The sequence below is a fragment of the Podarcis tiliguerta genome (genome assembly GCF_965153285.1).
Source record: "Podarcis tiliguerta genome assembly, chromosome: 2".
Classification (NCBI taxonomy): Eukaryota; Metazoa; Chordata; class Lepidosauria; order Squamata; family Lacertidae; genus Podarcis; species Podarcis tiliguerta.
Window position 1 is genome coordinate 43,102,483 of NC_139535.1, and position 11,833 is coordinate 43,114,315.

General features: G+C 44.6%; 1 protein-coding gene across 3 annotated transcripts in view; it reads right to left on the reverse strand.

Annotated features, from left to right (window-relative positions):
• Window positions 1-1,565: 1,565 nt before the first annotated feature.
• Window positions 1,566-11,833, reverse strand: part of CACNA2D3 (calcium voltage-gated channel auxiliary subunit alpha2delta 3) — a 480,742-nt gene continuing 470,474 nt past the window's right edge. For 2 of the 3 annotated variants that reach the window (XM_083420935.1, XM_083420934.1), the window contains 3 exons: window positions 3,820-3,935; window positions 2,955-3,034; window positions 1,566-2,010 (listed from right to left, as the gene is read on the reverse strand). In XM_083420935.1, the coding sequence (XP_083277061.1) occupies window positions 1,918-2,010; window positions 2,955-3,034; window positions 3,820-3,935 (289 nt within the window). In that variant the 3' untranslated portion in view covers window positions 1,566-1,917. Of the gene's footprint in view, window positions 2,011-2,954; window positions 3,035-3,819; window positions 3,936-11,833 lie in introns of those variants that run through there. The other variant, XR_014506519.1, reaches the window with a different exon arrangement.

Consider the following 11,833-nt stretch of genomic DNA (forward strand, 5'->3'; position numbering starts at 1 on the left):
GACCTATAAAATAAGTTTGTTTCATTTAGATGCAGTGTGTGGTTATAGTTCTATTTCCCAATCCATCCTCAACGCTGAACCTTTTTTTGCAGTAAATAAATAAATACGTATGTTGTATTTCTGCAGTTGGCAAAGATAATCCAAAGATGTTTCTGCTAGAAACTAGAAAAAGCCAAATGTAACAAGGGTGAATGGGGGTGGGGGATATGTTGTGTTACCCCTTGAGCAAAAATAAGTTTTGTGGCATGTTAAAGCCTTAATAAATGCCGTCCATACTCCTATGTATACTTGCTTGGGAAAGCAAATCCCATTTGAAGTCAGTGGGGCTAACGTCTGAGTAAGTATGCACAGGAACAAGCTGCATAACAAAGAATCATGAGCAAAGGCACAAAGAGTTCCTTTAGGAGAGATATAAGCAAAACAACTACAAATGCTCGGTCTTCCACCTTGATCTCCAAACCAGAAGGGGGTAAAAATGCCCACGGCCTGCAGGGTTTCAGTTCTGAGGGGGAAATGGTCCTTTATAGTTGCTTACACAATGAAACAGTTACTGCTTCCTTTGAATCAATCTGCCTCAGGCAGCCACCTGTTCAGGACACATTGGCAGAACTGAAAGGAGGCCATGGATTGAGAGTTCTAAGTGACACAGACGCAAAAAAAGAGAAAAGGAAAAGAGAGACAGAAGACAGCACAGCTGTAAACTCCAGGGCTGGCAGGAGTCTCGAAAGAGTTCTTTGCAGCACAAGCAGATGCATCTAGCACACTTTATTAGATTTTGGGTCTGGCCTTAAGCCTCATTTACTTGTGCCGGATTGTAACAGCCCTAGTTTTTGCTATTCAGATATGAGGAATAACTGTGAATAAATACAAAAATCTTGCAGTTGAATGTGATTCCCTAACCATGTTTTGTTAAGCACATGTCAAGAAAAATGACTGAATCACACATATAGATTTAAGCAATGATAGTTTTGTGACATTTCTAAATAATATGGTTTCCAGCAGGGCTTAATTTAAATGAAGAACTCTGGTTGATCAGATAGCTCTACCCGTGAGAGTTTGCATCATTTATCATAAATTGCAAACAGTTTTATCTACAACACATCAGCGAAGACACAGTGTTGACGAAAATGACAAGAAAATGACAGTGTGGCATACTATGTTTAATCAAAGTGGCAGGAAGGCTGATCATTCCCCCAATACCTGTATTCTAAAGCGCCATCTTTTTACATTTGCTGCTGTACTGTGTCAAAATCAGACACACTGTCAAATTAAAAATGGGCAAACATTCACTAGTCTGATTTAGAATTAAGAAAAAAAGAAATCAGCATTAACTGTGTGTGTGTGTGTGTGTGTGTGTGTGTGTGTATAAAGGTTAGTCTGTTTCCCCCAATTAGTTCTGAATCAGGCTGAAAGGAGTCTTCACACATTCAGGGTTATCAGTAAGCTTATAGGTTCACTGTGTCTCCCTGTTTTCACCCGTGTAAAATGTTTTGGAGGCGTAAAATACATTCTTTTGCACAGAGGCTTGCTTCATGGCTAGGTTAAATCAAACACCTGCTAGAAAATTGTGATTTTAATATACTTTATTTAAAAAGTACACAGTTTTAAACCGTTTTCCATGGAACAAAGCAGAAAATAATGACCATCTGTTTCTATCTACTGAAGTCCTGTTCTTGATGAATTGTGACTATTGTATGGCAAATCCATCTTTGCATGATGCACCAAAAAAAGATAAATCTCTCCCTCTCTCTCTCTCTTTTTTACATAATTTGGAGAGTTTATATCATCCCACCATTTAAAATCATGAAATGCTGATGTTTTGACTATAGTTTCATGTCTTCTAAGTTGCACCTTTTCTCAGTTCACAGTTTATCCATGTATTGTTTAGCATGCCAAGTGATTGCTTCTCAGTCAGTGTCACCTTGAGAAAACGGCCAGAAGCAGAGGAAGCACAAGAAGAGCAGGCCTAGCACTCAGGCCTAAAACACCACCACATTCTCTGGCATTCTCCTGAAAAACAAACCCACAATAAGTGAAGCGGGAGAAAAGCAGAGTGTTACAATTGGGCAAGCCAATATTTACCAACACACACATTTTAATAACACATTATTAACGTTCTAAGCTAAGTGGAATGTGACCCTTACAGCTTTCCTTAACCCTTTCTTAATGCTAGAAACCATGCGTGTAGATCTGTCCACAGGCAAAGACAGGAACCACACGGTCCCCTCTTCGCTCACCAAATGACTGATCTGGTAACAGGGGGAGGAAGCAATATGAATACAGTGGTGCCCCGCAAGACGAACGCCTTGCAAGACGGAAAACCCGCTAGACGAAAGGGTTTTCCGTTTGCAGAGGCGCTTCGCAGGACGAATTTCCCTATGGGCTTGCTTCGCAAGATGAAAAATGACGAAAAAATTTGATTTTTTTTTTTGCTCCAAAACCCCTTATTTTGAATCGCTAAGCTGCTAAAAGCATTTTAGCAGCAAAACCGCTAATCCCCCACCCCTTAAAAAGCCGTTTTTAGCCCTTAAATCGCCAATAGCGCTAATAGCGCTACTCCGTCAATGGGCTTCATTCGCACGACAAAAAACCGCAAGACGAAAAGACCCGCGGAATGGATTCTTTTCGTCTTGTGAGGCACCACTGTAACCACCAAAGCATTAGGCTCTGCACACCCCAGCACACTCTCTCTTTTCTTTTTAGACCCCTGCCACCAAAATCATTGGATGGGGTGAGACAAATTTGCTTGGGGAGCCAGATCAGGCCCCTAAATGGGGGCTTAGCCACCCTTGTTTAAGAAAGAAATGTGGGAAAGTCCTTCTTGTGTATACCGAGTCTGCGATAACGCTGAAGCACCCTTGCAGAAAACAAAGGCAGTGGGAGATACAGAAAAGGAACAAATACACTTTCGCTCATTCTTAACACACCTTTTCAATGTAAACTAAAACACATACCTCAGGATGAAATCCATGGCAAGACTCTGGACGTCTTCTAATCTTGTGGGATTTTAAGCGTTCACATTTTAGGGATTCATTATGTTCTCAGAAGTTAAGGATATGCCTTAAAAATCGGGATTAATCAAGCTCAAAGAAACTTCCAAACCCCTCTAGTCCAATGCCTGTCACAAAACAGGAGCATCTACTTGCAGTACCACCTCCCCACAGGTGCCAACTCCCTGGGGCCCTGGGTGCCCAGGCACCCACATCTTTCAGTGCCAGGGCCATGAACGTTGCATGGCACCCACGGCCCTGGGTACCCACAGTCGTGGGGCCAAGCTGGCACTCCTGTTTGGTGCAGAGGTGTGTCCTGAAATCCACAAAGCAAAAACCAGATAAGTTAAACCAACTGGAATATCAGATTTGCCACCCTTCCCAGGACCCTACCATTAAAATAGATTATCTAATCTAGCATTCTATCAAATGAAACCTCATCACTTCTGCTACATATAAAATATAAAATAAATTCATCAAATAAAGGTACTGTATAGTTTTATAATCTCTCACATTTACTTTTTTTTGCATTCTGGACTTGCTTGTCTTACCAAGAGCATCACTGAGTGCTGACCAAGAGCACTGGCCACAGCCCCAAGTTTGCCGCTGCCACTGCCGCTGCTGCAGAGAGACTATGGCTGTGGCAAACCTGCTATTGTTGAATTCACAAGTGCTCAAGGTTTGGCTTACTTGCTGATGGAATTGCATTTGTGTGGGGGCAGGGAGGTTATATGCAGTCAATTAGCAAACCAATTTACTTTGAACACTTTACTAAAAAGTTCATATTTGCACTGCTTGTCTGAGGTCGTGCCTGCGTCAAGTAAAAGGATATACCTTATTTCTATTGGTTCCATGGTAATTGGCAAAACAGACTCGCAGTCACATTCATTACTTACTACCACCATGAAGAGATTGCTGTTTTGAATTTGCTGGATAACGAAGGACCTGTGAAAATAGAGTCAGTTCAAATATCAGCCAAAGAATCACAGAGGAAACAATCTTGCATATGTATGTTTACTCAGAAGTAAGCCCTACTGTGTTCAAAAATGCTTACTACCACCTGTGTGTACATAGAATTCCAGCCTTGATTTCTAAGGTACCAATAAAGATTGAGGCTTTCTTCACTACTGGAAGCTCAGTGGCAGAGCATCTGCTTTGCCTGCAAAAGGTCACAGGTTCAATCCCTGGCATCTCCAGGTAAATTGTCCCCTGTCTGCAACTCTGGACCGCCTTTGCCAGTCAGTGTAAATAATACTGAGGTACATGGAATGTGTCACTTATGACCATTATTAACAGAAGACAGATTTTTTTTTAAAAAAAAAAAGGCAGATCAGAAGACTCTTTATTTGCAGCAGCCACTAGCCATGGCAATAAAATAAAATGTACTGAAGATAGAGGTAAAAACTTATCTGTACAAAATACATTTTGGAGGTTTAGATGAATAATCAAATAACAGATCTTATTCTAATTGCCCCTGCTAAAATTGTTGCAGTTCTTGCTGTCACCTGATTATCTTGATCTGCTAGAAGAAAGGACACAGTAGCAATGGTTGAGTGACCCGGCATGGGCAGTATAAAGAGTACAGCCGATGGTAGTGCCGCCTGCCCTGTGGAACGCCCTCCCATCAGATGTCAAGGAAATAAACAACTGACTTTTAGAAGACATCTGAAGGCAGCCCTGTTTAGGGAAGTGTTTAATGTTTGATGTTCTATTGTGCTTTTAATTCTGTGGGGAGCCACCCAGAGTGGCTGGGGAAACACAGCCAGATGGGCAGGGTGTGTGTGTGTGTGTGTGATATTCAATCTTGCATATGTGAAAGCACATCTGTATTCTGGAATTGTTAAATTTTGCAAATATTGCAAATAGGGTGCCAATGTGTCAAAATGACTAGGTGGAAAATAATCATACCATGGACAAAATTTCCTAAAACACAATGACTTTAGTTTTCTTGTATTTCACAGCCAGCTGTTCTCTTTGGGAGTATCCTGAGAATGCCTTCATCAATCTTTTTAGGCCCACGTTTGTTTGAGATAGAAGTACCTCATCATCTGTGTATAATAATATAGAGATGGCTTTTGTGGCCAATTTAGGGGCGTTATACTTCAGGGATGTTAAACTCTGGATAATATCATTTATATATAAATTAAACAGTGCGGGAGCTAGGATCCAACCTTGCTTAACTTCCTTTGTGGCTGGTACGGATCCTGTGAATTGCCCATTTGTAGAGCAATGCAATTTCAGCACAGTGTTTTTATATAGACATTTAATCAAGAACAATATCTTTTATCTAAACTTGAAGAGTTGAATTATCGCATAGTCTTGCTCGTGAGATTGAATCTAATGGAACTTTTAAAAATGTAAGTCAACAAAGTATGGGGGGAGGGAGGAGAGAAATTAAGCATTGAAAGAACTGCTCATGCATGATGTAGAAATACCAGGAGCTTAGAAATTACATCTGATTTCAAAAGGCTCCTATAAAAGTCTATCCTTGCCCTGTCAAGAGAGGCGCATCCCAGTGTTCTCCTATCTCCCCGCAGTGGTAACTGTGGTCAACCTCTATGCTAATCTTTACATCAGTTCAGTATAACATGCTGTGACATGTATTGCCACCAAATCCAGAATAGATGTTTTCAGTTTGGTGGTCTGGCAGGGAATGTCTGAAGTTAAGTGAGGACTTGACCATGTGTAGATGTGGACAAAAGCATATTTCCACTCAGACGTCTCTACTTAAAATACATATTGTCTTACTAAGAAAATGCTCTGCTTTTTCCAAAAATCACAGAAGATGGGGGGGGGAGGGGGCAGACGTGAAAGGGAGGACGGCGTCTTTGAACCAATTCTGGGAATGAAACAACTGGGAAGTCTGCAATTAAAGTATCGTCAACAGAAAGATTAAATGCTGCTTGGTGTTCTTCAAACCTACGGAACCTCCATTAAAGTTACACTTACCCCTATCTGTAGTATGAGAGCTTTGTGATGATAAACACAATGTGCATTTTACAGTATCTCTCACACACAGGGTTTGAACTTTCTACAGAAACCTCCAAGCAGCTGGACCATGTAGGGAGGCTGACATCACTGCAGCGGAGCATCTGTGGCTTTGTGTGTGGGAGAGAAGGGGCCAATAAAAAGGAAAAAGGAGGGAAATTCTTTCACAGAAAATAACAGCTACATTTTTATATACGGTGCTATCTCAGAAAGTTATAAATATATCGGGTCTCGAGGGGAATAAAATGCAATTCCCGTTTATCCATTTCAAGAACTGAAACAACCCATGTTGTGCAATATTATATAGGGATTGTATGTGTAAAATTAGCTTAGGAGAAGCCTGAAAGGAGATACTCTGTAGTGTTGACACAATTGCTGTTTGCCTTGAATCGCTCATGGGATTTTTTAAAAAAGAGGGTTTGGTGTGGGGAGGGCTGCCATGTTGAGGTCTGACTACAGTACGGTATTGTGCAGACTGCCCCACGCATGGAAATGCTGCCAGAGGACATTCAAAGCATGGGAGGAAATGTAACATGACAGACACTGGTGGGCTGACACACAGTCTCACATCGTGCATGCCGAGGATGTACTGTAGTAGCTTTTGTGCTAGAAAACATTAAAGCCTTCCCTAGAGCTTCACCTACCTCACGGAGCCAGCATAAAAAAGAACCAGGCTTTAAGGTGGCAGTTAAGTGTGCATTATTAGATGTTAAAGGGGAAGGATTTCTGGCAATGGTAGCAAAGAACCCACTTTCAGCAAGTTCTTGGTTTTCAAAGAGAGCTCGCAAATATTTGAATCGGCACCTATGTATGCAAGTTTTAACTGCAGGCGAAAACAACACAAAAACCAGCAGGAACACAGGGCACCTTGCTACTAAACATCTTGCCAGAGCATGTATTTCCCCAGCCAGATACCCAACAGCCAAAGAATTAATGGCTACTTCCCTATTTGGAACAATACAGCATTTAATGCAAAGACCCACATGAACGCCTCCCCCCTCCCTAATCCAACAAGAACTGATTGAGGTAACACATTCATGTACTGACTCCTCGCATTCACAGCAAGTTTCAATTCAGCTGACAGCACACTATGAAGAAGAAACCATCCCAGAGAGAGGCAACGAAACCAGTTCAGCTTCAAGGTACATTTAGAAACAGATAATAAGCATCGTCATCACAAAAACAACATCTCACCTCTTCCGACCTCTCGTATGTTTCACTAAAATAAATCTTCCCATACTGCTATTCAGGCTTCAAACATTATACCTCTGGAGATCAGGTAACCTTCATTGGCTCCAGCTGACCTCAGTTAGCACTCCATGGACTAGAATGGATCGGATTTCTAGAACTGGGCTGGCAGGTCATTATCATCAGAGCTGAACCATTTTCAAGTCCTTTCAGGGCTACCCCATCCTACTATGACAAAGCTCTCTGTGTACAATAAATAGACCACACACAGACCACGTGCTGTCTGTAGAAACTGCAGATAAAACTTTTTGGATTTCCTCAAATCGCTCTTATCACAAAGTTTTCATGTGTGCATAATTTAACAAAGTATTGGCTGCTTCCCCATTCCCAGAGCCTAATCTCGACACAAAGCTGCAATGGTGAATTTGTAGAAACGCCCAGGCAGTTCCACGCTGGGTCATAAGCAAAGGATTAGGTTGTCACTGTCAGATGAGGATGAAAGACGTGGCTGGAGTGGTGCTCTGTCTGTAATCTCTGATGTGCAATTCATCAGAGGAATTTATGCTGCCTTTCTGCTCGGTAGAACAGCAGGTCACATTATTCACAAATATGCAATGGGTTTCCCATTCAGTAGATTGACTTCAAACAGTTATGATGCCTGGGAAAAAATTACTGAGATATGCCACATGGTATGCTTTCTGATGCAATTCAGGCAAGCTCTCAAATGCATGTTTTTATTATAAAGGGTGAAACCCACGGACTGGGACTGGGAGTTCTAGCTTCACTTCTGGACATGACCGGATTCCTCAATGACAACACTCATGGCTACTAAGGCTGAGTCCTTAAAAGTGTGCCTGTAGAGTCCATAGCCATGTGAAATGAAATAGTTTTTTCTAGTGTGGCTTTCTGCATCGCTGCACCATTGTGGTGGAATTGTAGTAGTAGCAGCTAGTTGGTTATTACCCAAATGTCTCCAAGTGACTTACAACACATTAGTGCAAGCTCTGAAGCCTGCCAGAATGATCCTCTCTTCTCCTCCCCACGGCACTGCTGTGGGGGTTATTCTAACACCCTTAGCCAATTTTGGGAGTGTGGGGAGGGCGCAGGGGCAAGAAAGGGGGAAAGTCCCATTGCTTGTGCTGACAGGACACATTAAGTGAATCCCACCCATTATGCCACATAAAAACAAAGTGAAACAACTCCCACAACAGCCATAGCGAGCTTAGCAGCACACCAATAACAAAACAACATCGCCTTTGTCTATCAAAAGTCTGGGTGGGGAGGAGCTGGCACCAAAACAAAGGCACTGAATGGGCCAGGCAGACCTTGCAGGGGAAAGCATTCCACATAACATGAGCCACCACTGAAAAGGCCCTTGTCACTACCCTCCGAGACTGCCTCAGAGGTGGAACTTGGAGACAGGCCTCAGAAGAAGAGCTAAGAGGCATTCCAGAAGGTACCGGGGTCCTGAGCCATAAACAGCTTCAAAGGTCAAAACCAGCACTTTGAATTGTAATAAAATTGGTGTTATATGATTATTATTATTATTATTATTAATAATAATATATTATTTGTACCCCGCCCATCTGGCTGGGCTTCCCCAGCCACTCTGGGCGGCTTCCAAAAATAAATATTAAAATCCTCTATTACATCAAACAGTAAAAGCTTCCCTAAACAGGGCTGCCTTCAGATGTTTTCTAAAAGTCTGGTATTTGTTCTCGTTGACATCTGGTGGGAGGACGTTCCACAGGGAGGGTGCCACTACCGAGAAGGCCCTCTGCCTGGTTCCCTGTAACTTGGCTTCTCGCAGTGAGGGAACCGCCAGGAGGCCCTCGGCGCTGGATCTCAGTGTCTGGATAGAACGATGGGGGTGGAGAGGCTCCTTCAGGTATACTGGACCGAGGCCGTTTAGGGCTTTAAAGGTCAGCACCAATACTTTGAATTGTGCTCGGAAACGTTCTGGGAGCCAATGTAGGTCTTTTAAGACCGGTGTTATGTGGTCTCGGCGGCCGCTCCCAGTCACCAGTCTAGCTGCCACGTTCTGGATTAGTTGTAGTTTCCGGGTCACCTTCAAAGGTAGCCCCACGTAGAGCGCATTGCAGTAGTCCAAGCGGGAGATAACCAGAGCATGCACCACTCTGGCAAGATAGTCCGCAGGCAGGTAGGGTGTCAGCCTGGGTACCAGATGGAGCTGGTAAACAGCTGCCCTGGACACAGATTTAACCTGTGCCTCCATGGACAGCTGCAAGTCCAAAATGACTCTCAGGCTGCGCATCTGGTCCTTCAGGGGCACAGTTACCCCATTCAGGACCAGGGAATCCTCCACACCTGCCCGCCTCCTATCCCCCAAGAACAATACTTCTGTCTTGTCAGGATTCAACCTCAATCTGTTAGCTGCCATCCAACTTCCAACTGCCTCCAGGACCTTCACCGCCTTCACTGGTTCTGATTTGAAAGAGAGGTAGAGCTGGGTATCATCCGCATACTGATGAACACCCAGCCCAAACCCCCTGATGATCTCTCCCAGCGGCTGCATATAGATGTTAAAAAGCATGGGGGAGAGGACAGAGCCCTGAGGCACCCCACAAGTGAGAGCCCAGGGGTCTGAACACTCATCCCCCACCACCACTTTCTGAACATGGCCCAGGAGAAAGGAGCGGAACCAGTGTATAACAGTGCCCCCAGCTCCCAGCCCCTCTAGATGGTCCAGAAGGATGTTATGGTCGATGGTATCAAACGCCACTGAGAGATCCAGCAGAATTAGGAAACAGCTCTCACCTTTGTCCCTAGCCCGCCGGAGATCATCAACCAGTGCGACCAAGGCAGTTTCAGTCCCATGATGAGGCCTGAATCCCGACTGGAAGGGATCCAAATGGTCCGCTTCTTCCAGGCGTGCCTGGAGTTGTTCAGCAACCACTCGCTCAATCACCTTGCCCAAGAATGGAAGATTTGAGACTGGGCAATAGTTGGCCATCGTGGCCGCATCTAAAGATGGTTTTTAAAGAAGCGTTTAATAACCGCCTCTTTCAGCAGGTCTGGGAAGGCTCCCTCATGGAGGGAAGCATTCACCACCCCACGAAGCCCATCGCCCAGCCCTTCTCGGCTAGCTTTTATAAGCCAGGATGAGCAAGGATCAAGGAGACAGGTGGTTGGTTTCACTTGTCCAAGCAGCCTGTCCACATCCTCGGAGGTAACAGATTGGAACTGATCCCACACAATTTGACTAGACAGGACTCTGACACTCTCCCGCCCCGGCCCTGCTCCCACAGTGGTGTCTACCTCTTCCCGAATCTGAGCGACTTTATCTGCAAAAAACTTTGCAAAATCATTGCAGGAGATCATGTGGCCCATACTGGACCCCGATGTAGCAGGTGTTTCCGCTAAATTGCGAACCACCTGAAAAAGTCTCCTGCTGCTGTTTTCTGCAGATGCAATAGAGGTGGTGAAGAAAGTCTTCTTCGCCATCGCTGCCGCCACTTGGTAGGCTCAACATTGAGCTCTAACCCGTGCCCGGTCAGCTTCAGAATGGGTCATCCGCCACCGGCGCTCTAGCTGTCTCAACGATTGTTTCATTGCCCTCAGATCCGTGGAAAACCATGCAATCCAGTCAATAGCCCTGTCAATAGCCAGTCAATAGCCCTGGTTAACTCCACATTCCAGCGGGCCAACAGGAAATTAGCTGAAAGGCCATCAACATGGGATAAAACATCCCCTACCACTCTCTGGAAACCATTTGGATCCATTAAGTGGCGGGGGCGGACCATCTGAATCGGTCCCACCTCCCTGCAGAGGGGAAGGGTCACGGAGAAGTCCAGTTGCACCAGGAAGTGATCTGACCATGGCACTTACCGGTATTTCGTTTCGCTTTTACTTAGTGTCAGATCCCCAACATCCATAGAGGTAAACACCAAGTCCAAGGCATGTCCGCGGCTATGGGTTGGGCCAGACTTATTTAGGGACAGCCCCATGGAGGCCATGCTTTCCACGAAGGCCCGAGCAGCCCCTTGTAAGGTCGTGTTGGCATGGATGTTAAAATCCCCTAGGACAACCAAACTAGGTGTCTTCAGGAGAACATCCGCCATGACCTGAAGCAGCTCAGGCAGGGAATCCTTGGTGCAGCGGGGAGGTCGGTAACCAATAGGAATCCTGTACTGCCCCTATTGCCCAACTTCCAGAGCATGCACTCAGAAAACTGGGTTTTCCCAATAGGACGCCTGGTGCAGACTAATGACTCCCTAAAAATCACTGCAACCCCCCCTCCCCGCCCACAAGGCCTGGGTTGCTGTGCGTAAGAGAAACCTGGTGAACAAGCAGCGGCAAGGACAGGCCCATCTGCTTCATCCAACCAAGTCTCCGTTACACATGCCAGGTTAAGATTGCTTAACTTTAACCTATTGACCATCAGGCAGCTGCATTCTGCATTAATTAAAGCCTCTAAATAATTTTCAAAGACAGCCCCATGTACAGTGCTTCACAAGAGTGCAGTCCATTCATTAGGTTACCAGAAGATAGATTACTGTAGCCAAGTCATCCCTGTTCAGATAGTGCCTAAGCTGATGGAAGGCACTCTGAGCCATCCAGCTGCACCTGATGAAATTCTGCTTTCTATTCAGCACTTAAAGGTATATGAGCTTTCTTATGGCTTGTAAATTACACTCAGTGCATGA